Source organism: Pomacea canaliculata, linkage group LG4, assembly GCF_003073045.1.
Source record: "Pomacea canaliculata isolate SZHN2017 linkage group LG4, ASM307304v1, whole genome shotgun sequence".
Lineage (NCBI taxonomy): Eukaryota > Metazoa > Mollusca > Gastropoda > Architaenioglossa > Ampullariidae > Pomacea > Pomacea canaliculata.
In genome coordinates, this window is record NC_037593.1 from 10,477,697 (window position 1) to 10,505,358 (window position 27,662).

Genomic DNA, 27,662 nt, shown 5'->3' on the forward strand with positions numbered 1-27,662 from the left:
GACTTCGAAACTAATGAATTTCTTTATATGTCTGCGCTTGTCTTATAACGAATGTATCGTATTTCTGATGGGATAACCCTTAGACTTCTATGATTACGTGTGGGTTGACCTGCGATGAAAGGAAATGAACTCTTTGCAGGAGGGATAACTCTTAACTCACGACTGATTGCTGCGACGTCTGATGAAATATGAAAAACAAGGTTGTTATCGATATCTGCTCCTAAATTTTGTTGATTAATTAATAAATTCCTTTGTGGTAAGTTTTTTGTTACACTGTTAAGTATGTGATTTTTTTAATACGGAAAATACTAATTTTGAGCTAGAAAGTATGCTTTGTATCGTCACAGAACAAATTCTGGATTGGCAGACGCAACATTAAATAAGTAAACTTACCAATACAGTCGCAGTGATGTAAAATAATATATACACATTAGATAAATTAGTCACGTTGTAAATACATAATTCTTGTAATAAAAGTCAGTATTAGAGAACATTATGGGCCGATGATCTTATAAAGTGAAATATTACAGCCAGCAGACGTCAGATGTCTTCAAAACACATGCTGAGTGGTAACCACTGTACTACATGCTAATTATAAAAACCATTAAACAGTTCGTCATCCAGTCTTATTGTAAGAGCCATAAATAACTTATTATTTGCTTTTTTCTCGAATTTGCTAATCTATTTTGGTGTTGGTTTTAACAGTTTACCAGGTAATATTTCTCGAACTTAAAAAAAAAAAAATTAATTGCAGTGAATGTTCCAAAGAAAACTTTCAGTGAAAGAAAATAAAGAAACCACATAGACTGGTATTCCATATTTTTCAATAGGACATCAAAATAGTCTTACAGGAAGATTTATTTCCAAAAATCCAGTTTGCACAATGAGCAGTTCTACTGATACTGGTGCTGCTTCGGGGGATGGAATGCCATCTGGTGTTCCTAACAAAGAGGAAGATGGGAAGAAAGAGGCAACCAAACATACCTATAAAACAGGGCAGGACAGGGCATCAAGTGGCTCTAATAACACTGGCCAACGGCAGAAGAAACCTCGAGAGGGAGAGAAACAGAAACAGCCACCATTATCAGAGCAGAAACAGTCAGCCTCACCAGGGCAAAAGCAGCCGCAACCAGGGCAGAAGCAACAACAACCAGGGCAGAAGCAACAACAGTCAGGAGAGAAGAAGCCCTCCCAACAAGAAGACAAACAGGCAGGAGCGCAGAATGCAATTCTTAAACAGCAAAACATGCAGAAAAAAGGTCAGGGTCAAGGGGAAGGATTTGCTTCTGGACAGGCCCAGGCTGATGGTGTGCAGCCAACTAAGAGTAAAGCAGAGCTGAGGGCTGAGAGAAGACTAAAGCAGGTAGGTGCTGTGCGTGTATGTTGTGTTCCTATAAAAGCTTGAGTTTCTGAGGGCATATATGTATAGTCATGCCTCACATGCATGTATATATGTTCTTGTGTACGTAGGTGCACCCATACATACTTGTTATTATGCATTGTGTTTATAATTATTTCCAATAAGATTAAATATTTATTTAAAAGATTCATTTCTTTGTCTCATATTAATCATACGATTTTAATTTGTGTTTGGTGTGTCAGTTTGTAGAGATAATCAAAATATGGCACATTGCTTTCATTAGCTATTTTTTAAATTGCATAGCTAACAGTATTTCATTTCCTTGGTAAACAGTCTTTAAATATTTTAGTCTTTAATAGGTTTCCCACTGCCAAGTAAAGCTGTCATAAATAATTCTTTTGTATTTATTTATACTGTTTCAGTCTTGAATTTTGATTCTTCACACCTATTGCTTCCTTTCTTTAGGTTGTGTGCTAGTCCTATTTTCTGTATGCTGTTTTTAATCTCATGGTCCTTATAGTTCTCTGCTTTCTGCAGGAAGCGCAACGAGCAGCAAAATCCCAGAAGAAGTCAGAAGCCAGTACAGCACGTAAGACTTTTCTCTCATAATTTTCTCAGCACACACTCCACTTTATCATTCTATGATTTTGTGAGTTTTTAACAATTCTCCCTCTTACTTCCTCCACACACACAGTTTAGCTTTCATCTATACCTAATGCTTGTGCAAGGTTTTCCCCAAAATTCCACCTGCATCCAGAGACTATTTGCATCCATCTTTAGACGTCCACTCTGGGACAAAACTCAGAAAACTGTATGTACACTCAACTTTTGGTCTGTTCACAATAGGATTCTCTCTTATTCGATTATCATTTTAAGAAACGTCTTACCATTGATAACTTTGCCTGTCTCTTTGATTTTATTTTGTGTGTTTAATTTTATTCCAGTTTTTGTTTTAATCGTGTATGAATGAGTGCACAGCTATATGCATGAGCAGACAGGCTAAATTATTCAGAATGCTTTTTTGTAAAGGATATAGCCTTTTTTTAGAGGTAGAAGGTGGCATACAATTATCATAGTTTACTGATGACACTTCATCAGAAGTGGCTGCTGCTGTCTTTATTACACACATGATCAAGGAATATTTCAAGCAATGTTTATTATTCCTTATATTTATCTTTTAACATCAACAATGTATTTAGAAGTATCATTGTACCTTATGTTTGCAAGCAGTTTTCTTTTGTGTTCAAATGTTGTAGAAGTTTTGCAATCTGTTTATGTTTTCTTCATTATGGTTCTTTTAATATCTTAAGTATGTAACCATTTTAAATGATAACTTTTTGTTTTTTTTTGTAGCTGCTTCAAAATCTGATAGCTTGCGTGTACCAGCTAAGGTTCTTGGTGATGACCCAGCTACTCAGAAGCGAGAGGCAAAAAAACTGGAGAAGCAGAATGTTCCACAGCGATTGAGTGTAAAGCGAAAGGATCCACATTTTAGTCACTTGCGACAGTATGAACGGGAGCTGAAGTAAGAATTGACTGTATTCTCACTGTCCACATGTTTTCATCTACATTATGTAGAAATAATGTTAATCTGTATTACAGATAATATTAGCACAAATTAGAAGATTCATATTAAGGAACAAAATAAGTTCTTGGAAAGATATTGATGTTCTACTTTTGGTATTAAATTCTGTGTGTCTTTTTACCACCACGAAGCTCCAACATTTAAAAACAGCTAATGACTAGTCATCAGCTTCAAGACATTTATACAACCCCCATCCTCTTCCTAAAAAAATGTAAAAATAACAAAACAGAAGAACAAAAAAAAAGTAGCCCAAATCCTGTTGGTCAAGTTGACTGCTTGTTGCACAATTATTAACATTTGAACATGCACAGTTAAGTGATAGATTAACAAATATATATATAGATCTACTTTACATGCATGAGTATAACTTTTTATGGATTATGATAAAACTAATCAAATGTGTGTCTATTGAGGCTGGACAAATTAACCATGAACTAAATTGACCAGATAAATACAACCATGATTTAAAGACAATTTGACCTCTGGCAAGACTAAATTGACCATGTCATGAGCAAATCTATCATGGTAAAAAAACAGTGGGTTTCTCAGCCTTCTAGCAACCAGCTTCATAAACTGAAGCTTCCAGACAATGCTATTCTGGAAAAACTGAAATAAACAAGTAACTTTCAAAAATTGATTTAGTGCTTATTTTAATGGTCATATCTCCATTAGGCCATCAAATTGGCTTGCTGGTTTCTAAGGGTTAAACTCTGCTTAGTGTCACAGTTTTTTAAAAAAAATTCTAAGTCACTTATCCCTTAATCTATAATACAAAATCTGTTAATATTGTCATACAGGTGGAATTTTTTAAATAAACAAACTCATATTTGGTCTGATTTTAGTATATAATGTAGACAGCAAAAACAGCAGTCTAGGTGTACAGGTTAGCATAGTACTCTTTGATGTTAATGTAGGTTATGCCTTTTTATTCACCCACCACCTATACTATGTGTTTATCAGACTTCCAGCCTGTGGAACACTCCATCCAGACATTTTGCGGCTTGGCTTAGAGTACTTTGAGGGCTTTCTGCAAGGATCCAATGCTCGAGCTCTTGGCCTGCTGGCAGCTTTTCATGAGGTAAGCAACAATCTTGTAGGATATGACAAATGCTTATGTTCAAGGGAAATGAATAGCTGAGGGATTAAACCATCAACGTCTGAGCTGGAGGTGTGCACAATAGTAGATTCCATACCTCTGTGGTGCAGTATACCTCTTCCACCTGACCCAGCTATTGATGGGCACCTGATACCTCAGAGGTTGGGCAAGAAGAACCAGTGATAAGCGCACCTTTTTATCAAAAAAAAAAAAAAAAATCTGGCATACTGATAAGTGCAGTCTTGCCTCATTTTCCAGTTCTTAAAGGTTACTGGACAACCTTTACCTTGAAGCTGCACATGTTTTTGAAGAGTCACTTTAATTGGGCAGAGCTATAACTTGAAACACCTATAAATTTGTTAATTTACTTTTATGTTAAAATAATGCTCTTAAAAAACAAATAATTCTTTTCTTTGTCATCTTTGCCTTCACTTGGTCGAGCTTATTCTGTCATTATTGCGCTTGACTTAAGATTTATAGGGAAGCTAGCTCGCCAGGTAAGAGCAATCAATCAATGCGCATGTACTGTGGTAGATAAGGACAGTCTTTTAAAATACACTATTTATATTTTTGAAGATTATTTTTGCAAAACATCACAATAAAGCACAATCAGTCACAACAATTTTATAAGCATGTAATGACTTCTGGGGAAAATGTCATTTATGAATAATTGACGATGTGCGCTGGTAAAGCAACAATAATGAAAAGGGGGAAAGAAGTGTCATTTCGACCAAAAACCATATCGCCTGGGATATAACGACCCCACTGTGACCATACCATCCCATGTAAGACCACATCAATCGTTCCCATTACTGACAGTCCAATCGAGTTAGTTCCAGGCTGAATGAATACCCAAGCAGTGACACATGTTTTATATTAATTGGTACATTTAACAAGAACCTACTGACTAAAGAAAGAATGATGATCACAGATGCTTTTTAAAAAATTGATCAAAGAAAAAATCGCGTTTATCTACCACTAAGAGAGTTTAACCAAACGTCTGTATATATATATATTTTCATTTACTATGATCCTCTAAACTAAAGAATAATGATGATGAGGCTTTTTTCAAAAAAAAGATGATTTAAGAGAAAGCACTTTATGCACTATTGTGTGATTTATTCTCTGAGCGTGCATTGTCAAGCTATATTTTAAGGTATAATAATAGAGATAATGCTTATAAAGTGAAATAGGTGAACATTTTTTGGGTTATAAGTAAGAGGGGGGGGGGTGTCAAAATGAGAAAGGTCTTAATAAGGTTTTACTGTAAAAATGGCAGCTAAGCTAGATATCATGTGATAGATTCATATTGAAAAAATAGTTTTGTCCTGTTTACATACAATGTCAGAGCAATGAATGTGCCAGTTTGTGATTAATTTGAGTATTAACTTCAGTAATTGATGGTCAAATAAACTTACTGCTGTGGTTGAATTAGTAAATGGTCGAATTGCCTGGTGATCATATTTACAGTAGGAATGCACAGAGTAGTTGTAGATATTGAAAGCAGCAATTTTTTTTCTTTCTTGTCATATTGTACAGCAAGTTATTGTTATAGTAATTTGGATTAAATGCTCATCACCAGGTGATCTTGTCATACTCTACACCTCAAAACAAAGATCTCTCCCGTGATCTGGAGGCACGCATCAAACCCTATATATCGTAAATATCTTTATGTTATTTACTTGTGGAAAGTTACATTTTATTACGACCATTCAGTGAATAAATACAGCCATGTAGGTGGTTTTCAGGCATCAAAACCACTGAGGAATTATTGTCCAGTATAAAGTTGAGGGTAATTGGCAATAATTCATTTTGCTTTTCTGTTTTTCTTTTATGTTGAATAAAGCAAGTCAGGACTCTAAATATTACCATAGTGCAAGTACTTGCAGAAAGCAAATAAAGTCCTTTACTGTCAGAAAACTTTGATTACGAGTCCTTCTTACAATTACAAGGTAAAAGACATTTTGTCCAAAGTTCCTTTGAAAATACTTTCTGTAATATTTATGAGGCTCAGTAAATTTGAATGAGCAAGCATGTTTCATATCCTGATGTTTGATATTTGTGTTGATGTATTTGTGCAGATTTTTGGACATCTGCCGTCCATTGTCTGTAAGCATGGGAAATGCCATCAAATTTATCAAGTGGCAGATAGCACATGTAGCTCATGATGTCTCTGATAAGGAGGTTTGTTTATAATATTTTATTTGACCTTGTTTTAAGTGAAAGGGGTTGATTGATTTTAAGGAAAGATTCCGTAAAGTATTTTGTTGTTGCATTAGGTGGGTTAATTACCTATTTCTCAATGAGGGTTTTTCCTTTTTTTTTAAAAAAAAGAGGGAGAGAGGGAGGTTTTGGATTTAAAAATGTTCTTAACAGCTTAGCACAGGTTAGTTCTGGACTCTTATTCATAAAGCATGTTACCCTCCCTGAGGTGGGTAGATTGGCTAACTGGAGATAACAGGTCAAACCCGATAATCATGGACTTGGGGTAGACTTGCCGAAATTGTTTTAGCAGCTAATATTGTTTCCTGTTCCAATAACTTTATTCCATTTAGGATAAATGTGGCAGATATCATGAATGATTTAGTTCAACTTGAGAGAACACTAAATTTTTGTAGAACTAACAAACTGGGTAGATAAATGATCCAGAACTTTTTGGTAAGTAGTCAATATAATTGATAATCGGAGAGTAGCAGACAGTGTAAAAAAGCAAAACTTAAATAGATTTATTTATTCTAACCATATGATGTTTCTTTAGTAAGTATTAGATGACAAAAATATTTCATTCAGAAACAAATGACTTGCAGAGAAAACCAAAATACACAATGTTAACTGCAAAGTTCATGTCACAGACTGTATTACTTCCTTCTTTCTCTGGGCATTGTTTACACATAGTAATCAGGAAGGCAGTTGGGGACACATTGTGATTTCTTTAGCTTCTGATTTTTGAAAACACATTTCTAGAAAGAGGGGAATTTCTGGACCCTCTGTCAGTATGATAGGGGATAAATAGGCATAAAGGTGTTGAATAAATGCACATTGTGCAAATATAGTAGTGTTTTATCTGTTTATTGTACAGTATCAATTAAAAAAAATGAACAAAATTTTTAATTGCATAGAATGGCTGCAATGAAGCTTAAATATATAGATTAAAAAACTTGTTGAGCCATTTTTCTCGAAAGATATTTTGCCAGTCTCTTCTGTGGCAGATAGCTTTTAAGTTTCAGTTTTAGGCTGGAGGTCAGTCACTGATGGTGTAGGCCTAGTGATAAAGAATCCAAACTCAGCTTTTGCTGCTTTCTTTGGCTGCACTTAGTCTCTTTATTTTCTTGATGTTTTGTGGTTTTCACTGGTGCTGGTTGTTGGATGTTTGTCATCCTTATTTTCTTTTTGTGTCAGTGACAATGGCCAACCATAAGTGTCGGTACAAACTATAGTATTTATTCCACATGTGATTGACTGTTTTTTTTAGTTTAGTTTAGTTTATTCCTTGTTGCTCCTTTGAGGAGCATAGGGCCGCAACAACACCTTGCCAGCGGACCCGGTTTTGGGCAGCCCCCTTCAGTTGGGCAACTTTTTTTTATAGCTGAGGATAATCTCACAAGCATATATGTAATGCCATGGTAAACCATACACACAACCAGAACACTTGTATGTGATGATACTGCAGAGTGACTATTCCTTGTTTTTATAGCCTAAGTCACAACAGTATGTTTAAAACTTCCAGACAATTTTAACAATGTGATTTTCTTTCTTAACATGCTATTAACCCTAGTTTTACATGAACTTAATCACCGACTTGGAACATGGGAAGATCCACAGATTGCTTAATATCAAGGCAGTATCATGTACAGTGTTACGCTGTTCTCTTTTTAACCTCATTTTTTTGTCATCAGCTTTTGGTTATAATAAAGCACGAGTTTGTGGTCTGTAAACTTCTTTCATCGTATGCTGTTACCATGATTGTCTCATCTGGTTTTAGTAGCTGAAGCCTGCAGACATGCATTTTGGAAAGTTGTTCATAAGAATATCAATAAAGGTGTTCTGCAGTATGTTTTGAATGTTCTGTTCAACGACAGTGCTACTGCTAATGTATTTTGGACAGGCCAAGGAACGACTTATTTCGCAGATTGATGAGTATGTGAGAAAGATTGACCTGGCTTCATCTGCCATTGTAAATTGTTCAAAGAGTAAACTTACTGATGGAGATGTCGTCATTGTCTATGGCTGGTAAGTCAATTAAAAAAAAAATTATATTGTGTGTGTATATATATATAAAAGCTTATATACAAATGTGTGGGCAAATATCAGATTTAGCTTCAGGTGTCGAAACACAAAGACTGACTAGCTAACCTTCTAAATGCCAAGACTTTTTGTACAACTGAATGATGTATAATTTGTCATTTCTGCCACAGAACTTACAAACTACTTCTAAAGGAATCTGCATCTGATTATATGGCAAATGCTCTGATTTAAATCTGTTTCAGTTCCTCTCTTATCTACAGAATCCTCTGCTCAGCCAGAAAATCTGTTAATTTTCGTGTCATTGTTGTTGATGGAAGACCAAGATGTGAAGGTGTGTTTACATATAGTTAGTTTTAAACCTATGATTAATTTTTTTTTTCTTTGCCTTAGGTCTTTGTTTATGCATACTTTTATCAGATAAAGTGTTGTGATAATTCTGTCAAAGACTCATTCACTTAAGATATGGCTGGAATGGTAAAAAAAGTCCTTTGTCTTTATTACTGCTGCATTTTGATGGTAGACTGTTGGCCAACTCTGACACTTAGAATATGGAAATTAATTTTTTAAATTTAAACAGTATGTGTTAAAAATGTTAACATTTTTTAAAGGTAAGAAAATGATTCAGCACATGGTAAAGGAAGGAATAAAATGTTCATACACAACCATCAGCAATGTGAACTATGTTATGCAGGAGGTAAGCAGACTGTTTCTTTTGATTTAATTTGGAATGTTACTTTGAATAGCTGCAGCTGGTGCAGGGGTGGGGGCAGGTAAGTGACACTATGTGTGCTCTGTAGTTTTCAGTTATCAGTTTTCAGTTAACATGGTAGACGTGTGAGAGTAACCTGCTCCCATCATCTCATGCTTGAGGTGGTACCTGTTCTATGTGTGTTCTGTGTGCTGCAGAGTGCATCTACAAAGCCAAAGTAACACACTTTCAGTCCTAGATAACTTGCACCTCTTCCAAGAGTGACAAGCAATTGAATGACTGGATGTACCAAAGCAGCACCACTGCACCATTAATGCAATTAATTCTGTCATCGCCTATGTTACTCCATTCTTTCTGCATCATTTCTGAGGACTTTGTTAGTACTATTGTCCATCCTTCCATTCCTTTGTACCCTATGTCCTGTTTGTATCTCAAGCACATCGATCATGCTCCTTTATAAGCATGATCCTGTGCTGTATAAATCATTTGCTTATTTTCATAGATATGTTCATTTTTAGGTTGAAGAAATTTGATTATATAGCTCCTCATTGCAGCTTTATTTGCCATATTGTCAGACATCTTTTTCCACTTGTTTGTGAACTTTTACTGCAGGCAACCAAAGTCTTACTCGGAGCTCATGCACTGATGGCAAATGGGTGTGTGAAGTCCAGATCAGGGACATCTCTTGTCATCATGGAGGCCAATGCAAACAATGTTCCAGTCTTAGTGTGTTGCGAGACATACAAATTCTGCGAGAAGTCTCAGGCTGATGCTTTTGTCTTCAATGAGCTGGGTGAGCAAGGTTCACAGTGAAAGATCAAACTATAATCTGTGGTCAACAAGTCAAAGTTATGTAATATCAGCAGTCAATATTATATGTGTCTGTCATATTCATAGTCTTTATAAATCCATATCAGCTTTAAAGACATTTTTTTTTTTTGGGAGACGGGGGACACCAGCTCAGCATTCAGGGATGTAGGGCTCACTGTTGAAGAGCATTGTGTTAAAAGGAATTTTTGTCCTCTAGAAATTACAGCCCGTTGGCAGATCCTTTAAGTATCATGAGACCAGAGCAGTTTCTTTGCTTGCGGTTTTGATGTGCTCTGTTTCAGCTTGACTTTTGCCAAACCCTGAAATCTTCCTTTCCTTTGTTGTTCTTTGCAGGAGATCCTGATAGCCTTGTCAAAGTTGGAAACAGAAAATCGGTATTAGCACAATGTCAAGACAACACGAACCTCTTCCTGGTGAACCTGGCATATGATGTGACACCTCCAGAGCTTGTGTCTGTGGTCATCACAGAGCTTGGTATGATCCCCTGTACATCTGTTCCTGTGGTTCTACGAAAGCAAGCTTTCAGTGAAACATGATTTTGGTTTTTTCTTGTTTCCTGGAATGTAATGAGCCCTCATCAACATGTGAATACTTGTTTGAGTTCCAGTTCCTTTTGTGCTTTGAGTGTATCCTGAAATGTGGCAAGCATGATGGACATATAATGAAGTTTATCACAGGTAATAATGTTACCTTGCATTGGGCAGGCCAGCATCAACTATTAATCTTAAAGCCGCTTGGTCTTTTGTCACAATTTCCCGTTGGCAAAGCATGCGAATTAAGAATGCCTTTTTCAGCAATACTGCCATTGACCAGAATTGTACCTGCATGTCAGAATTACAGTCTTTTCCAACCTTCGTTTATTTGTGTGGAGTATTTTCCAAAGTTTGTTGTTACAAAAATTTGTGTTTCGTTTAAGCATGCTTGATTGCAGGTTGTCTAGGCTGCAGCCAGAAGTTCTTGGAAATGAATGTGTTAATAAGACATTAAAAAGGTAGCTAACATACACTAGAGACATTACAAGGAGATACTTCCTTTTCTTTTGAAATATTAAATAGATTTTTTTAAATACAAATTTTAATTTGTTACAAAACCAGTTGAATAAGTACGTAGTAATGGCATTTTTACATTTAAAACAACCCATGAAATTTATCACACACAGCGAGACATACAGTTCTCCATTGGCGAGACAACTGTTTTAGCATAGCTCCAGACCTTTGCCATTGTCTTGCTTCAAATCTTAGGCTTCTGGTTAATAATGAAATGGTACAAAATACATTCTGATTCCGACATGTGTTTAATAACTATATCTGTGCTGTGATGTCTGGCATCAGTTCAGCTTCAACAGTAAATTAGCATACATTCTCAACACTTTCAACATGACAAAAATTTTTCAATGGTCAGATAGGATTTAAGCAATTATAATAATGATGATAGTTATCATCAGCATCACAACTTTAACAATTATATAATGCCAGCTGTGCAGAAGAAGACAAAACCTAAAACATGGGTGACTATTAACAATGCTCCACAAACCACTTGATCCACTGATGACAGCTGTGTAGTACTACTACCACTACAGTAACACCATTGTGGATCATCATGCACCAGATCAATCTGCCACTGTATCAATCAGTTCAGTATGGTACTACACAGCATCATTTATCTGCTGTTTCTGAGCTTTCATGTTTTCAGTTTAGTCCACTCGCCTTAGTAGCATACTGTAAATGACTAGTGTTTTGTGTCCAGTTCCTGCTCATGGCTGCAGAAAATGGATTTGCTTTCAGCCTTGCCCTTGGCACAGTCTCATGAGAGGGTGAAATCTTGTTTAGCATGCCAAGAGGTTTGATGAAGTGGAAGACTTCCTGAATTATCTTAAGATACAATTATTTCTTCAGTATATTTCGGAAAGAAAGTACAGATCGCATCTGAACTAAAGACAATAGATTTTATTATTCTACTTACACACAGCACTACATTATTTCTTTTGCCACAGGTAATAATTGCAGCTACCCTGAAGTCTTGCTGAAGACATCCCAAGCAAGCGTATATCTTGACCAGTAATTTTGAACAGCACCACCAACAACATTGTATAGTAGTTCAAAAATATAACTAGTGAGATTTCAAGCCATAGAGCTATATCAAAGCAACACCCCCATAAGCTTATGCCATGATTGTCTCCCCACCAGTCACCTGGCTGATGTGCTGCCTTCCTATGCAGCTGTCCACACCACTCAAAGGTCGTCATCGCCAATGCCCTCAAAGGCATCATTTTCAGTAACTCCATTTTCATTGGTTTTCCCATCTTGCTTTGCTTTCTCCTGAAAGTATCAAAAAAGAACAATAATACAGGACTGCTTCATGCTACAACTGGAAACAACAAAGTTCCTAAACTCGTGGTAGATTTTCAAAAATCAGTTTGGCCTGGTGCACTGTCATATGATGGTTGTTGGTCACCTGTGACTAAATGATCTTAAAAATTACAGGTGGAGGCTTGAAAAAGTATGCTCTCAAAGACTACTAAATGACTGGCTGCTAAAGGCTACAAATTGTACACCCACAAGGAATATGCAATGTGCATTCCTAATGGAAATCTAGCTGTATGCCACGACATTTAACACAGGTACCACTCTTCTTATAAATGACAAAACATTGAGTTTGTTGACAGGTAACGCAACAGATGTTACATAAATATTCCTGCAAATTTTCAACAGTGCTGCATGCTGAAGTACTGTCAGCAGCTAGAGCATACCTACACACTATCAGCAGCCTGTCAGCTAATAGTAAATGCATACCCACTGATAAGACAAAACAATAACTGACAATAAAAGCTATGCAACTATGCTGTCCATGCTGCTTACATAGAAACAGAATACAATATGTGATTTACAAGATTTTTAGTCTGCCAAGGTATGTTTACTGCACACATGACAAAACATGAACAATAACAAAAAATAGAAACCGGAGATATAGAATGATTAGAGGACTAAGCAAGAGAGAAAGAAAACTACTATCCAGTTAACAGCAAGAGTATGCAAATGAGAAAAATAGGGAACAAATACAAGGATTAAAAAAGGATATAATACAAATGAGATTGAAGACTGCACAACAATTACTAAGCTGCAGAAAAACCAGAGCTAAGCAAATAAAAACAAGCCATAAAACCAGAATAAACAGAAACTGCACTCAGCTACAGAAACAAACGCTAAGAGTAAACGTGCACCAAAGTGCAAGCAAATGAAACAAGCAGCAAGATGAAGGCTAATGAGAGTCACCCCAACGACTGTGTGTATCAGTCGCTCTGGAACCTCAAGTGGAGAAAGTGGGGCCTGCACACAAGTTTGTGGTGAAAGTAGCACTTAAAAAGTTGACCTTTTGTGTGATTGTAATTACCATACTTAAACATGGACTCTGCCTGTAAAAAATTGAAATGGCTGACTGTGCATATGGTGACTATTATGTCACAGATGCACACCTTGAAAACCTTACATGCACGAGACTTTTCAGCTAGCAGCTCCTAAGGCTACTTTTAATGATGGTTACCAGGTATTTTCCAAATAGAAACATTACACATGTAAAATATATGTGAGCAAATATTTTTGAAAAATGTCTTAGTCTTAGTGAAACATGGCTATGTCCACCTCTGTTGTTTGAATGATAGTGAATAAATTTGTAACGGCAGCCCTATGCTCGTCGAGGAGTAACAACGAATAAACTAAATTTGTAAGGCACAGATGATGCCTATTGAGAAGTGTGTGCTTGTGCGACTTCAAGTAAGCATCTTAAGCCCACTCTGTAAATAAACATTATTGTTGTTAACTGTTAATCAACATCTGTTTCAAGAGCAGGATAGCTTTAAAACCATTTCCTAACTAAGAAAACTTACAAGCTCATATTGATCATGTCTTTGAACATCTTATTTTTGGCCAAAATTGAACAGTCTACAAAATATTATCAGAAAGAATATATTCTTCTCCTTCCCCAGTAATACCTGTAAATTTACTATAAATATCATCTTCAACTTAAACAAGAAATGCTAGATGAAAATATCAATGATCTATGAACATAAGGTTATTACTCACCTCGGGACTGTTAGATGAATCGCTAGTCCCTGCTGAAAACGTTTTTCCTGCCTTCTGCCCTTTGTGGTGATGTCGCTCATGTGGCTGATAATGAAAAGTACACATTATGAACAAAGAAATCAATCATATGGTTGATAATGAAGACTACAAAGCAATCAACAATTTGCAGTCTAGTGTCATGAAAATAACAGCTAAACCTATGTACTTTAGTTTTGTTGCTTTGTAAAAATTATGGTGGTTGCATTAACAGTCTTATATTCAAGCAGGAGCCCAACATGTATTTGACTCACAGGCATTATCCAATTATGTCCAGCTAGAGAAAAATGATTGTATATTTTTATTGTTGGTTGACGTTCACTGAAAAATAAAAAAGTTTAAGCAAGGTAAGGGAGGTGGCGGAAGAGAAGGGGAATTGGTGTTTTATACCAAGCCAGCAACTAAGGCTATATCATGGCAAGGCAGCCAGCCCAGTAAACAGGTGCCACATGCAGAAAAAGAACAGAGTGCTTGAGAAGAGTGGAGCCCAAAATAGTCAACATTCACTAGGTGTTCATGGCACTGGACAGCCTCACGCAAGGTAAAGAAAAAAGTAAGTTTCCACATAAGTTACAATGCAAAGAAGTTATCTCACTACTCAAGCTTCACACACTTTGTCAAGAGAAGCAATACCTTTCTAAATTTGCGACCTTGCTTCTTCATAATCAGTTCATCAACCATACTTTGAAGACACATGCTCAGCAACATAGCCTGCAACCCAAAGAAATGAAGCTATGAATGAAGTGGGAACTTCACAGCAAAGGAAGCTGGAATATTAACTAAAATTATATTCAGACATCTTAAACAAATTACATAACAGACTGGTGCTCTGAAACAAAAGTATAAAACTAAAGATTCTTTTCACTCATCCCCTATTTAACTCAGGCAAGTCAGAAGTTAGAGAACAAAGTTGGCTAATCTGACTACAAAAGAACACTCACCTGATCACTGGTTATGGTGATCCATCGAAGAGTATCCCGAGACATAAGGTACTCAAATGACAATTCCAGCTTTGGAGAACTGCTGCTGTCGTTATCCCCCCTTTCACCTGGATACTGCAAGTTTGATATAATCATTACTGTCTATTATCAACAGGATGATTCTCTTTAGAAACACAGTTAACAAATATGGACACTAAAAGTAATCTAAATATCAGTTACTGACTCTAATGCAAGAAATTAAGTATGTATTGCAGTTTAGCGCAATTGATTACTTTTTACTTTGTCAAAATAGTGACTAGTACTGATTTTCTAAATCATGTCTCAGTGGCATAGTCCTGGGAGTTTAATGATAAGTCATCTACAAATGGCTCAATCATATTACCGTAGGTATTTGTTAGGAAGTAACTTATTGCAATAATGCTATCGTTATAGCAGAGGTTCTAGAGAAACGATCGATGTAATGACACTTTTAAAAAAACAACAACAAAAAAACAGAAAGATACTCACAATTGTAGTTATTCTCCAACATCTCATCCTTGTGATTTTGAAGCTGCCTTCTTTGACTTGATTCTGACAAAAACATAATTATATAAGTAAACAAGCACAATAAGCAGCTATAAGAATGATCTTATGCCACTCTTTCTCAATGATTTAAGCATGCATCACTCAATGTGCATTAATGATTTGTTTCGTAAAAAAAAAAAAAGCATCTCACAAACCCACTATTACACATCTTATGTGCACAAGTTATGCAACACGCTTCAATCACTTGCTTTCTAATAAAAACTGTTTAATAGTGTTGAATTCTTATGGAGATGTAGAGGACTGCACAATCAAAACTACACAGAATGTTGCTGATTATGCCATTCCTGATGACATGCCAGTATTTAGATTTGGAAAACATTTCTTCATAAACCAGAACTGTATACACTGATACAAGATAATTCTGGTTCCATTTCATGTTAAGGTAAAGGGACCATGTGATTGCATGCAGCTGTAGAGTGTAGAGCTTCTTCACCGAAAATGGCAAACTAGAGGAATACGAGTGTATTTTATTTATTTTAATGGAAGGTATGCCACCTACTTCAATGTGAACCCTAAAATTAAGTTCCTTTCCACCAGCTGCCACACTGACTGGGGTATCATTATTGGGATAATCAGTCAAACATGGCTGAAACTGCATGTAGCCATAGTACTTCAGTGTGCGTGCAAAACGAAGGTACTGCAATAAATCATGACATAAAAAATTGTAACATCTAAAGAACAAATAGTGTACTGCTTAATAAAAGTAGGGTAAGATGTATAGAATCTGATGGTGGTTAAAAGCTGGTCACTAACACACCTGACATTACTTCCTGATATCAAAATACCTGATAATGTGTAGACTTAAGCACCAGCAACCTGCCTGCTTATGGCCTCACTTCGCACAAGAACTTTTACTCAATCATTACACTAATATAATAAAAACACTGGCCTTGCTTATTACACAACATTCTTTCAGAGCCCTTTCTTTGAAGGAATTATGTCAGACCAGCCTTCATCATAACACCTGTCTACACATGTACTAGTTTACAGAGAATTGATCAGGCCATAATCACCACAGTTACAACCATCTTGACATGAACTGTTTCAAAGCACTAAAGAAATCTGCTTGTGATACACTGCTGCTGCAACTGACACATGCAATCTCATGACTTGTCTGTATAAAAGCTATTACTGTTTATCCCAGACTGAAAGATGACAAACCTCGCGTTTAGAGCCCCTCTGCTGTAATGTTTGCAGATGTTTCAGCTGTTCCTTTGTGGCCAGAATCCACTGTCTCTCAAGGTCACTCACAGCCTATCACATAAATGTTATCATTAAGCAGTGAGAATTAACAAATTAACAAACATATTATACTGTAACATGTCTACCTGCTGTCACATGTACATACATTTTGAGTCAAAAGAATTCTTCAAAACCAAACTCTCTAACAGACATGCACTATGATAAGTACACAAACAAGCATTCACATAAGCGTGACACATTGCTTGATACCCTAACATGGAACCCCATTACAGCTGAGATTCCCATTCACATTGCAACACTGGGAAGAGTTAGATGGTCAACTCTAATAGCTAGCATCAAGATATTAGTGACTGTCTTAATAGATTGCAAGAAAATCTATCAAACCTGAAGATATAGCCAGATAATACATTGTAAATGAAATTTAATAAATTGTTACCTGGAAAAGAAGACTGCTATCTGAGTCAGGGTTAATATCTGAGTGCAAGTGTGTTACCTGAATGTAAAGCAAGTTCATGGTGATTTTATTCTCCATTAGGTCTTCATCATATGCAGAATCCCAGTAGCTGAAAAAAAAGTTTTGTTATGCATCAGACTGTCCACAGTTATTAGCTATTAATGTTGGTCCCTCAATCTGCACTTTACTATAACTGCTATCAACAAAGTTGAGCCATCCATACAAATTCCCATCCCACTTCCAAAGCACTTTCCTTGAATGCTCTGTACAGCCACACACACTTTTAACATCTACAAAACATGTACTTCAGTGGAAATCCTCTTGTATAATATGATTTCATTGTTCACTGCTGCTCAGTCAGCCTGTTTGTTTGCACACAACACCATGACATCCCCTTCCTCTTTCTCAGAAAATGGTGCCAGTAGCTTAGTCTCTAAATAAATAGCTCTGCTTCTTTTACCTTTGATATTTTATGCAAAACACACATACTGACTACTTTAAATATAGCTACATTTTATCACATATTCAAAATTCAGCCAAACCCTTTCCTCAGCACAATCCGATGAACGCCATTCTTATTAGCAGTTCGCAATGAGATGTAAGGGGACTCAAAGTCTTGTAGCCTGCGAACGACTGCAAAATAAAAAAGGCAATAATATAATAATCCACATAAATATAAAGATATATTTTGAAATGCATATCAAAGACAATGGATGGAGGAGATAAAAATATTAGTGAAAGTAAAATACTACAGTCCAAGGCCTAGTTTCTGTCACAAAGCACACTGAAGACACATCTAACATAGAGGAATATTTAAGCCAGTGATGATTACACACATAGTTCCATGTGATCACAATACTAAAAGTAATCATGAGGACACACATTCACTGCCACTGACTGCACATTTAAAGCAGTAGACAAGCATGCTACCATTAATGAACATACATGCTAAGCACAGGACTGGATGTACATGTGACTACAACAAAGTCAAAAGACACCCAAATGTTTTTTAGAACACTTACGCTGATATGAGATGCTAAAAAGATGTGTCCCAGATGTTAGCTGTCAAACCATGCAAACCACTAGCTACGTGTCTAATTCCTAAATTACTGTTCATGTGATATTATCACTCATGTGACATCACCATTACACAGTCAGATGTTAATGATCAAACAGTCTAAGTATAATGCATGTGTGTTAAGAGTTCTGGCATTAATTATGACCAAATATTTGTTTCAAAGCAACATAAAAAGCACTATTTCACAAAGAACCTACTTGAATTATTTCCCTTGTCCTCCTTCTTGACGAGAAACAAGCCAAAATAGTAGACAAATTCATTTGGAATCTCAATTTGTGAAGCCACCCCCTGAAAAGTACAAAAATGATTAGAAAACAGTTTTCAGCGCCAGCATCTAGAACAGACCTGGGCAAATGCCGGCCTGCAGGCTGGATCCGGCCCGCCTCCTGTCTCTGACCGGCCTGCCCGCCCGCCAGCATATATACTATATATACAGTATTGGGTAAAACTGAGTTAACTATATTAGTCCGGCCCTCTAAAACCATCCCAACTTCTCATGCGGCCCCTTGGGAAAATTAATTGCCCACCCCTGATCTAGAAGAAAAGAAATATGCAATAAATTTCAATTGTTCATGTTGGAGGTAAACTGACAAAATCTCTTTGTGTTAATGCCTGCATGTAAAGGCAATAACAATCCCAGAAAAGGAATTCACTTTTGTGTGTGATTACTGCTAACACAACAGCAGAGAAAAAAATATCATTTCATCTTTAGAATACTAACAAAGCATACAAAACATGTGCAAATATCAGTGTTGTAGTAAATCAAGCTCCTAGCCATGAACAGAATTTTAATTTCAATCATTGTTATGAGAATGTGACTTATAAACACCTTTTTGCTTCTCCACATATAAAATATAGAGAATTTCTATGTATTTCTGAACATTTAAAATATTAAATATGTGCACCACTGATCTGACAGGAGAGACTAAATTTCTATTTAGTTAATAGTTACAGACTTTGAACAGAAAGATAACTGGCAGCCAGTTCGAAAACAAAAACATACAGGAATAAATGACAGCCACTCCAAATTCCTTATCACACACATCCTAAACATATGGGTAACAACAGACCATCTTACCTCCAAAATATCATCAGTTTGGTCTGTAGATGTGATGTTGACAGTTATTTTGTGACCGTTCATTAGAAAGACATCTAAGGTCACATGCTCTGGCACTTCCTTCTGTGACTCCTGTTTACATAAAAACGTCATGTATTACATTAACTAAATAAGCATTACACATACACGAATGCATGCATTTGTACCCACTCTTTCTGAAAACAGGCTTATCATGCAGCGTTGCAACCAGCAAGGATCTTCACTATGGGCTAATAAACAATACATTACTGTTAACAAGGAACAACTTGGAACACGTGGAAAAGTACCCTGAATTTCCAAAATCTCACAAGAGAAAGATAACAGCATATGGCACTAAGTAATACAATTTGTAAATTCACACAGTTGTCTTGTAGGAAAAAAGGTAAAGGGCTAAAGCTCAGACTGTGCTCTGCATTATCCATATACATGCATTGCAAATACAAAAAAAAACCAAAGATACATTTCAAGGATGATACACCAAATACACTCAAACATTGCACAGATATAATAAGCATTAATTATGCTTGGAGATTTGGAATGCTTAAGCAATTGGAAAAATTCAGTGTTGTCAGTAGCTGAGCAAATCTTTCACAGAAAATTAAAATATACTCTTAAACCAAAAAAAAAAAGAGACCTTTTTTAAGGGAATACAAATTAGAGTAAATATGGCCTGCAAAGTCCAAGTTACAAACTTTGTGTAGGTTGTCAGTGATTGATAAAGATATAATATATAAAATCAATATTAATAAACTTAAATGTGACTGATTAATAATGGCTTTTATACATGCATATGACTTACAAGTGAAACGTGAAGCCTGTGCAAGAGCGCAATATAGTGGATATGAACATCCGTTAGTAAGACACAGTCAGTGCAAGCAGGGCACATATCATGCAGGGACACTGCAATACACAAGCAGCTGAGACATGCATTAACAATGATTGCAAGATGCAACCATCACTCATGAAAAAAATGAGTGTAAGAACTGTTAAGTGACAGAAGGTTGCTGTGGGCTGTCGACATCACCTGCTGAGCTGTGTGCAGAAACGTGTTAAAAATGTCGCTGGATCCCATGCGTTGGTCTTGGCTCACTGTAACAGACACCAATGCCATTGCTTTAAAGGTTAATAATACAGTGTTGTCCTTTCACAGAATCCTATCCTCTCACAAGCACATTAGGTAGCAAACCCTACAGGAAAGAGGCAACTACTCTGCTTTGTTAGACAGAATGCCAATGAAAAGAGGGAATAAAAACCGTTTTTGGAGTAATCTCTGGCATCAACTGTTAGCAAGTCCAAAACTGTATGTATTCAAAGAGGGTTTCCTGGTCTCCTACAAAATGCCAAATCACTAAATACAGTAAGAGTCTTGTTTATGTCTTGCTAGTCAACAAAAAACAAAAACAAAAACAAGAAAAGGAGAAAAAACCCTCACCTAGCTGTATGTATCTCTCCAACATAAGACGACGTTCTTCCACCTCCTCTGGTGTCAAGGACAACAACTTTTTAGGTGGAAAAGGAGGAAATGTTGCACTTTTAAAATCCTTCCTCAGCTATGGCAAAAGGAAGGAAAAGAGATTTGACTACAAATTCATGTACATGGTTTTGTATGTATTATGTTCATGCACATATGCTACTTCCTGTATATTATAATTCTAGAAAGCTCAAGTTGTAGCTTAACTGCTGATGACTATGGCCATGGCTCTGGATTCATTACATCATGGAATAAGTCATAGTCTGAAGTTCATAAGCAACTGAAATATTTAAGGACAAATTATTATTTTTTTATCAGCATGCTGACCTGGTCATGTAGCTGACGCATTTGTTTATAGCGAGCACTGCAGTGAAAGACTCCATTAATGTATATGTTGTAAGACTGAAACAGATGACAAACATAGCAATAATGGTGATGAAAGCATTTTGCAAAGTGCTGGGTACTAGACAGAGATAAATAAGTATATGTTAATGACACAAAACCAAGGGTACTGGAAGGCTCAGCAAGAGTAAGAAATATATATATCCCGTTAGAGCTAGCCACTGGTCATCTAGCTCATTATGTAAACAAAAAATGCATTTTGTAAACTACTGTTTTTTATACTCTCTATATATATTAGTTTACCGTCCTCCTCTCCAGTGTCATTGTAACTAGAATCTGAAGGGGAAAAATGTGCATGTACGATGAATTTTATTTATCTCACACATGAGAAATCTACTCGCTGAAAGGATTGAATATATAATATTAATAATGGAATGCTACAAGGACCATTTTTCATATCATTCAGTGGGAGAAAACATCAATCTCAGCACATACACTGCGGTCTGGACCATGTCGTTACAAAGTAAACAAAATTCCATTACAGTTTGAGGTGAGGTGAAAGATTCTAAAAATGAAACACGGGGTAAAAAAAAGTAAATGCTTAAGAGTTTCGACACGAAGACACGATGTTTGTCTAATGTTATAATAGAATTAACTCTGCTGTAAACTGCTTCCTGCTTCTTTTAGGAAACTGCTTGCTACACCCATTTCTTGGCTTTCTTTAACAGTTAACGATTCTTCGAAATGAAAAAAAATCCAGTCGAAATATGTGTTTCATACCGTATAGGTAGAACCAGTTTCTTCTTTGACCTCCTGCGTGTCTGGAATTGAAAAATGCATTCTGGATTGTTCTACCTTGGCTGAAATATTTACAGGCGTACTTCAAACAGATTCATGGGTGTTTACCGCATTGAGAACACTCCCCTTCCACCATGTTCCAAAGTTTTGATCACGTGACCATGTTGAGGTTAGTTAGTGGAACTCGATAATTGAAATAAATTTTAAATTCACCGATATATTGGATACAACTTTGATTAATTAGGAAAATAGAATGTGCTTTGTTGGTTTCTTTCTAAACAGGTACAATTCGACGGAAGTAGAACAAGTGTTTGATGTGGACGCATGCGTCTAGCAACAATATTTCCGGTGACAAGGTAGCTTGCTCAAAGAAAGCACTGCAACAATGCCTTCAGTGCCATCTCCCGCACCGAGAGAAGAGCCGGATGGCGTGAATGCCATCCTTCTTGGTCCACCTGGATCTGGTAAAGGCACCCAGGTAATGAATACTTTTTTGTCGTCCGTACAATTCTTATTGCTAGGACAGTGACTTAAAATCCTTTATTTTGACCCTGAGGCAGTGGATATAGCTCGACCTTGGCCACATGGCAAATACTAAAATCGATGACAACCAAATGAATTTTTCGTTAATTAAAGAGAAGATTGAACATTTATAATAGGAAAAAAACTTTGATTTCAGGGTGTGGCGATATATGGCAAAAAAATACTCCATCTTGCCAGCATACACCTTGACCATTTGGCTGATTGTCTCCCCTTATTTCACTCTTACATCGTAATGATAGACTGGAAGAAATGGCATTCCTTAGTTTTTACCAATTTTTGAATGTGTGTGGGTTTTTTTTTTGGTTGTTGTGTGTGTATATATATATAATGTCTTTGTTTTCTAGGCGCCAATGCTGGCAGAGAGGTATAAAGTGTGTCACCTGTCGACAGGTAAAGTGGCGATTTTTTGTAGTTACGTTTGACCCATTTGGGTGTTGTGATGATGCTTGTTGGTGTTAAAAGCCTTGACTCATAAGCTTTTAAATTTTAAGAGTCCATTCAATTTAACCTTCTCTTTGTCCACTGTACAGTGTGAAGCTAATTTAAAGCCATGTAGGGGTTTATAAAAATATGCCCATCTTTTTTATGACTAGTTTGTAGGCAGCAGGTTAAACACAATACCATCAGAATAAACTGCCAGATGAACTGATGACATAAAATGTATTCAAACTGGAAACTTCTAGCTACTAAATAAAACCTCTTTAGGAATACCATTAGAAGTGAAAAAGCATGGAATCCTTAGACAAAGCCAATAGCAGGAACTATATAATGGTAAGTAATGATGGTTTTTCTTTTTAATTTGCTACAGGTGATATGCTACGTGCAGTAATTGCGTCAGGCAGTGGACTTGGCAAGCGAATCAAGGAGGTCATAGATGCTGGCCAGCTGGTCAATGATAGCCTGGTTGTTGAGCTCATTGATCAGAACTTAGACTCCCCTCCCTGCCGCAACGGCTTTTTACTGGATGGTTTTCCGCGAACTATAGGACAAGCCCAGGCAGTAAGTGTCACACACGCTCATACAAAAGTAAAATTAATAGTGAAATTCTGGTTATTTAGGAGGATCATCAAGCAGAAATAGGGGATTACTTTAGTCCATTCCTAACTGAGACCAAAGGATGTTGTAAAAGTAATAAAAGAAACAAGAAGGAAGTCAGAAATAACTATGTTAAATGATCCAACAAACAGAAGTCGGTCATTTGTCCCTTGACTGGTACTAGTCATTAAGGAGAGCATATGGAGAGATAGAAGCTGACAAGGCATGCTACAGTTATGTCTTAGGCGATAGCAGGTCTTGCATGGGATGACCAGTCCATATTTTCACATTCATAAACCAGTTCTTACTCTGGCCAACACATCTTGAACAACAGTCTACCACAGAATGTTGTGCCGGTCACATGTGAGTGACCATGCTTCATAGAGAGAGACTCAATAAGTGGTGGGGCAGGAATCAATGGTAGAAATGGTTTCACTGTTTTGTTAGGTACACTTAGGGAGTTTGCATGAACTACTGATGGGGTAAGAACCACCAGTTGCCACTTTAGCTGGAGAATTAGTGGAAGTTAAAAATGCAGGAAAATATTTCATTCTCTTATTCTTAGTGTGCTTTTTTAAAAACAAAGTGTTGTCATAAAACCTAGCAGTCAGAGTAAAAGATCATCATCATGCACAAATATGTATATTAAAAACATCTGAGTAGCACAGATCAGTGTTACAAAAATATGTAATGACAAATTAATCTTGACTTTACGTTAACCTGCTCAGAAAGTGATAAACACTGAAGAGAGGGATATCAGAATAGTTGGTAAATCACCCGCACCCCACCTCAATAAATAAAGAGGAAAATTAGCAAATTATAGAAAAGGACTTTTGTCCTAGTTTTTATATATATATGTATTTAGTTGCTGTAACAGTTTCCTCAGCTGCCATCATTTTTTGTTTACATTCTCTTAATAATTAATTTTATGATTGTTAAGCTCAAGAAAATAGGACAGTCTGGCACCAAAAATAGAAATATTTTGTGCTTTGTACAGTTAGACAGCCTTCTGAAGAAGCGTCGCACTCAGTTGGATGCTGTTATAGAGTTTGCAATAGACGATGAGCTGCTTGTTCGTCGAATCACTGGCCGACTCATCCATGTCCCCAGTGGACGCAGTTACCACACAGAGTTCAATCCTCCCAAGAACCGTATGATAGATGATGTAAGTAGCTATCTGTGTTTGTTGATGATAGTTACTTAAATCTATGTATAGATATAACATTTTGTTTTTGGAGGTGGGGGGGGGGTTTACAGAGTTCAGTCGGATGGCTTGAGCAAAATGGAGCATTCAAATGTCTACGAACAAGATAAAACAGCTGGTCATTACTAAGTATCTTTAAGCAGTGTAGAACGTGACTTTATGGGAAAAGGTAAATTCTTTGTTTCAGTTATAGACAACATCTATAGACATAGTAGGTGGAACATGTTTGTCAGATAAAAACTTAAAAAATAAAGTTGATGTGCTGTTGGAAAGGGGAGATAATTTCCTTGGTGAGGTTAGAGGATTGCTTTGATACTTGCATTTTGGTCCTGACAAAACTGCTCGAGCAAATTAAAAAAAAAAAAAAGCAATATACTGCTTCTGCTGACTGGGTTAAGACCGTTTTTACTGGCATTGAAATATTCAACATAAAGCTTATACTGTTTTCTCCCTCCCCTCCCCCACCCCCACATACTGTTTTCTGTTTAGGTGACGGGAGAACCACTGATTCAACGTTCTGATGACAATGTGGAAGCACTGAAAAAGCGACTTGAAGCATATCACAAGCAGACCAAGCCACTTGTAGATTACTACGCTAAGCAAGGCCTTCACATGGCTGTGGATGCATCTCAACCTCCAAAAACTGTCTTTGCCACTATAACTGCTGCATTTGCTCAGGCATCAGCAAAAGACAAAGTGATGTTCATGGCACAGTAATTTCTGGCAGCAGTCCCACATAAAAATTTTCAAGCCCTCTTGCCTTACTGATATTACAATAAGGGAAAGGATGCTTTGTGATTTTTATTAATTTTTATCTGGCACTACATAAATATACTACCGTGCCAAGTGACTAGCACATGCCTGTTAGCTTGATTAGTTTGCCTATGGATTAGCTGGTTTATAAACATCATTGCTTGGGACTGTTCATGAATAATTTTTATTTTTGTTTGAAATGTGAGTGGGTATTTTGTTTCATCTTTGAAGCAATGAATGGATTGAGAGAGTAGTGTGTGTTCAAGCAACTAGGTAAGACCTATTTTGAAAGAAGTGCGCAAGATATTTTTTAAAAGGACTGGCTTGGCAGCAAGTAGGAAAGAAGAAAAGCATTCTGATGTTGTTTTGCAGTATGAAGCAGAAAGTAAGGGGCCTCTTGCACACAGCGTGTGTAAAGAAGAAATTAACAATATATTTAAATCATACTTTAGCTATATTGAAATATTAAAAGTATAATTAGTATTGAATGATTGATGCCCATGTTTCAAGCATTTATTTGCTAGAGGATTAAGACCTTAAGGAGAAGGTATAAGAAAACACAGATTGCCAAGAATGAAATCACTCATCTCTAAAGGCAAGGAGGATTTGCTGCATGTTATGATAGTGGGGTAGTAGCTATTTCAAATGACAGAAGAATTTACAAATACAGCAGAATTTAGATCATAGTGTAAAATACAACAACAAAGACTAGAGTCTTCATGGAAGTCTGCCAGAACCATAAAAGCAATGTTTCAAGCAAAATCCTTCATCAGACCTTGCAAAAGAGATCGAAATGCTTAGAAATCATTCGAGCATTATTTCCTTCTGCAGGCTGCTAGATAGGATTAATTTAAGTAGAGTCGTCTATACTTTTTTGAAAAGTCACAGAGACCAACCATGCAAAAACAAACATGCAAGTGAACAGTCATCTCCAAAGTACCAAGTCACCATGTATAACATTGCTGTGCTTTCTTTAGTCAATGCCTGTGATGTATGGTGTACCAAAGGACAGGTTACCATGAAAACCTTTCAAGTGCAGTGCTACCATTTAGCCCAACCTGTGCTAACCCATGTTAGGTTTGATAAAACAAATGTCTCACTCAAGGTCACAGTCTTATCTCTATACACCCTCCTTGCTTGCTTCCTTGTTCTTATTGTATCCAGTTAGTTCCCTCCTACTTCACTTGAATGATTCTTTCCAGCTTAGGTTTCCTGTAACCAGCACACCTAATCACAACTGCCTCCCTGAACTTTGGCTGGTTATGGTCCATTTCAGGATATTTGCATTTCATGAAGTACCTTTTCTTCATGCTTCTTCTCTGTGGCTGAGTGATCTGCTTAAACCCGGCTGTGACAATTGCTGCATGTGTTGAAATTGATTAAACATGCCATGGATGCTTATATTTGAACAGCTACAAGAGCTGCATTATCAGTTGGAACAAGGCCAGCGTTAGTTGATAACAGCACACCGTTAGCATATCAGGTTGTGAGTACTGTAATTCATTGTTTCCAGACTGTGGGAAGTTTGATGCAGTTTTTTTTTCAGATCACTTTAGGTGTCTGATGTGGAGGGTTTTTTAAAATTATTATGGATGGTTTGTATTACGGGCTCTTAATATTTTAGCACAATCCTTGATGGCTAGAAACTCAGAAACTGAATGACACAGTTTCTACAGCCTAATCTAATTTGTACTTTGTGTTATACTTTTGCATTTAACATATTTAGACAGTGGATTTTCTGTATTTGCGCTAATGTTACTTGGAATTCTGTTTGATGTAACAGACATTGTAATCTTGTTCTAAAACTGGAATGGCATATTGTATGGCAGAGCATACAAGGCACTAAAAATCATTCCACTTGCAATACCTATTACAGTTTCTTATGTGTAAGTATTCCCCTCGTGTTTCTGACTTAAATGGCAGCCTGGTAAGTTCACAAAACTGTGATACATTTAGAACTATCTGAGAATGTGATTGATGAGATAGGTAAAAGTGTATGTCCCATTATATTTTGCCACTGTTAGTTCATTTTATCAGAAACACCTGCCTTTGTGATTATCATGAAAGGATGAGTAAAGTCATGAAAAATCAGTAAAGTTATCATAAATGGATCAATAAAGTTGTGAAACATCTACAGAATTAAAATCTGATGTTGTGTTTTTTAACGTGAATTATGAAAGCCATTTCTTTCTCCTTGCAAAAGTTTATTTTGTGAAAA

General features: G+C 36.5%; 3 protein-coding genes across 8 annotated transcripts; 2 read left to right on the top strand and 1 right to left on the bottom strand.

Annotated features, from left to right (window-relative positions):
* The first annotated feature begins 139 nt into the window (after positions 1-139).
* LOC112561047 (translation initiation factor eIF-2B subunit delta-like) lies at positions 140-10,681 on the top strand. Of its 5 annotated transcripts, none has more exons than XM_025233209.1 (12): positions 140-256; positions 831-1,363; positions 1,898-1,949; positions 2,714-2,885; positions 3,906-4,023; positions 5,624-5,700; positions 6,123-6,225; positions 8,147-8,271; positions 8,529-8,617; positions 8,895-8,980; positions 9,608-9,788; positions 10,160-10,681. In XM_025233209.1, exons 2-12 carry the CDS (start codon positions 884-886, stop codon positions 10,360-10,362), a joined length of 1,686 nt encoding a protein of 561 aa, XP_025088994.1. In that variant the 5' UTR covers positions 140-256; positions 831-883; the 3' UTR covers positions 10,363-10,681. The 5 variants fall into 5 exon arrangements, with proteins under 5 accessions (XP_025088994.1, XP_025088993.1, XP_025088992.1 ...); XM_025233208.1 differs by having other exon boundaries at positions 876-1,363; XM_025233207.1 differs by having other exon boundaries at positions 140-200; positions 876-1,363.
* A 177-nt stretch (positions 10,682-10,858) lies between these two features.
* On the bottom strand, positions 10,859-22,109 carry LOC112561049 (sorting nexin-17-like). Of its 2 annotated transcripts, XM_025233210.1 has the most exons (16): positions 21,892-22,102; positions 21,097-21,171; positions 20,731-20,848; positions 20,323-20,387; positions 19,281-19,391; positions 18,400-18,490; positions 17,667-17,757; positions 17,164-17,233; positions 16,629-16,721; positions 15,967-16,104; positions 15,390-15,452; positions 14,883-14,996; positions 14,575-14,652; positions 13,906-13,989; positions 13,099-13,152; positions 10,859-12,144 (listed from the first exon to the last, which is right to left on the bottom strand). In XM_025233210.1, exons 1-16 carry the CDS (start codon positions 21,949-21,951, stop codon positions 12,058-12,060), a joined length of 1,392 nt encoding a protein of 463 aa, XP_025088995.1. In that variant the 5' UTR covers positions 21,952-22,102; the 3' UTR covers positions 10,859-12,057. The 2 variants fall into 2 exon arrangements, with proteins under 2 accessions (XP_025088995.1, XP_025088996.1); XM_025233211.1 differs by lacking the exon at positions 13,099-13,152 and having other exon boundaries at positions 21,892-22,109.
* A 31-nt stretch (positions 22,110-22,140) lies between these two features.
* LOC112561050 (adenylate kinase 2, mitochondrial-like) lies at positions 22,141-27,589 on the top strand. The gene is made up of 5 exons (XM_025233213.1): positions 22,141-22,387; positions 22,797-22,842; positions 23,261-23,451; positions 24,485-24,652; positions 25,181-27,589. Exons 1-5 carry the CDS (start codon positions 22,295-22,297, stop codon positions 25,406-25,408), a joined length of 726 nt encoding a protein of 241 aa, XP_025088998.1. The 5' UTR covers positions 22,141-22,294; the 3' UTR covers positions 25,409-27,589.
* The last annotated feature ends 73 nt before the right edge of the window (positions 27,590-27,662 follow it).

Excerpts from the sequence above, each read along its gene's own strand:
- LOC112561049 (XM_025233210.1), bottom strand. The coding sequence starts at position 21,951 with ATGCATTTTTCAATTCCAGACACGCAGGAGGTCAAAGAAGAAACTGGT. Across the intron at positions 17,234-17,666 it reads CGGATTGTGCTGAGGAAAGG|CTACTGGGATTCTGCATATG; the intron begins GTTTGGCTGAAT and ends CTTTTTTTTCAG. Across the intron at positions 13,153-13,905 it reads ATTCATCTAACAGTCCCGAG|GCCCCACTTTCTCCACTTGA; the intron begins GTGAGTAATAAC and ends ACTTGTGTGCAG.
- LOC112561047 (XM_025233205.1), top strand. Across the intron at positions 1,950-2,713 it reads GTCAGAAGCCAGTACAGCAC|CTGCTTCAAAATCTGATAGC; the intron begins GTAAGACTTTTC and ends TTTTTTTTGTAG. Across the intron at positions 8,981-9,607 it reads TGAACTATGTTATGCAGGAG|GCAACCAAAGTCTTACTCGG; the intron begins GTAAGCAGACTG and ends CTTTTACTGCAG.
- LOC112561050 (XM_025233213.1), top strand. The coding sequence starts at position 22,295 with ATGCCTTCAGTGCCATCTCCCGCACCGAGAGAAGAGCCGGATGGCGTG. Across the intron at positions 22,843-23,260 it reads AGTGTGTCACCTGTCGACAG|GTGATATGCTACGTGCAGTA; the intron begins GTAAAGTGGCGA and ends AATTTGCTACAG. Across the intron at positions 23,452-24,484 it reads CTATAGGACAAGCCCAGGCA|TTAGACAGCCTTCTGAAGAA; the intron begins GTAAGTGTCACA and ends TGCTTTGTACAG.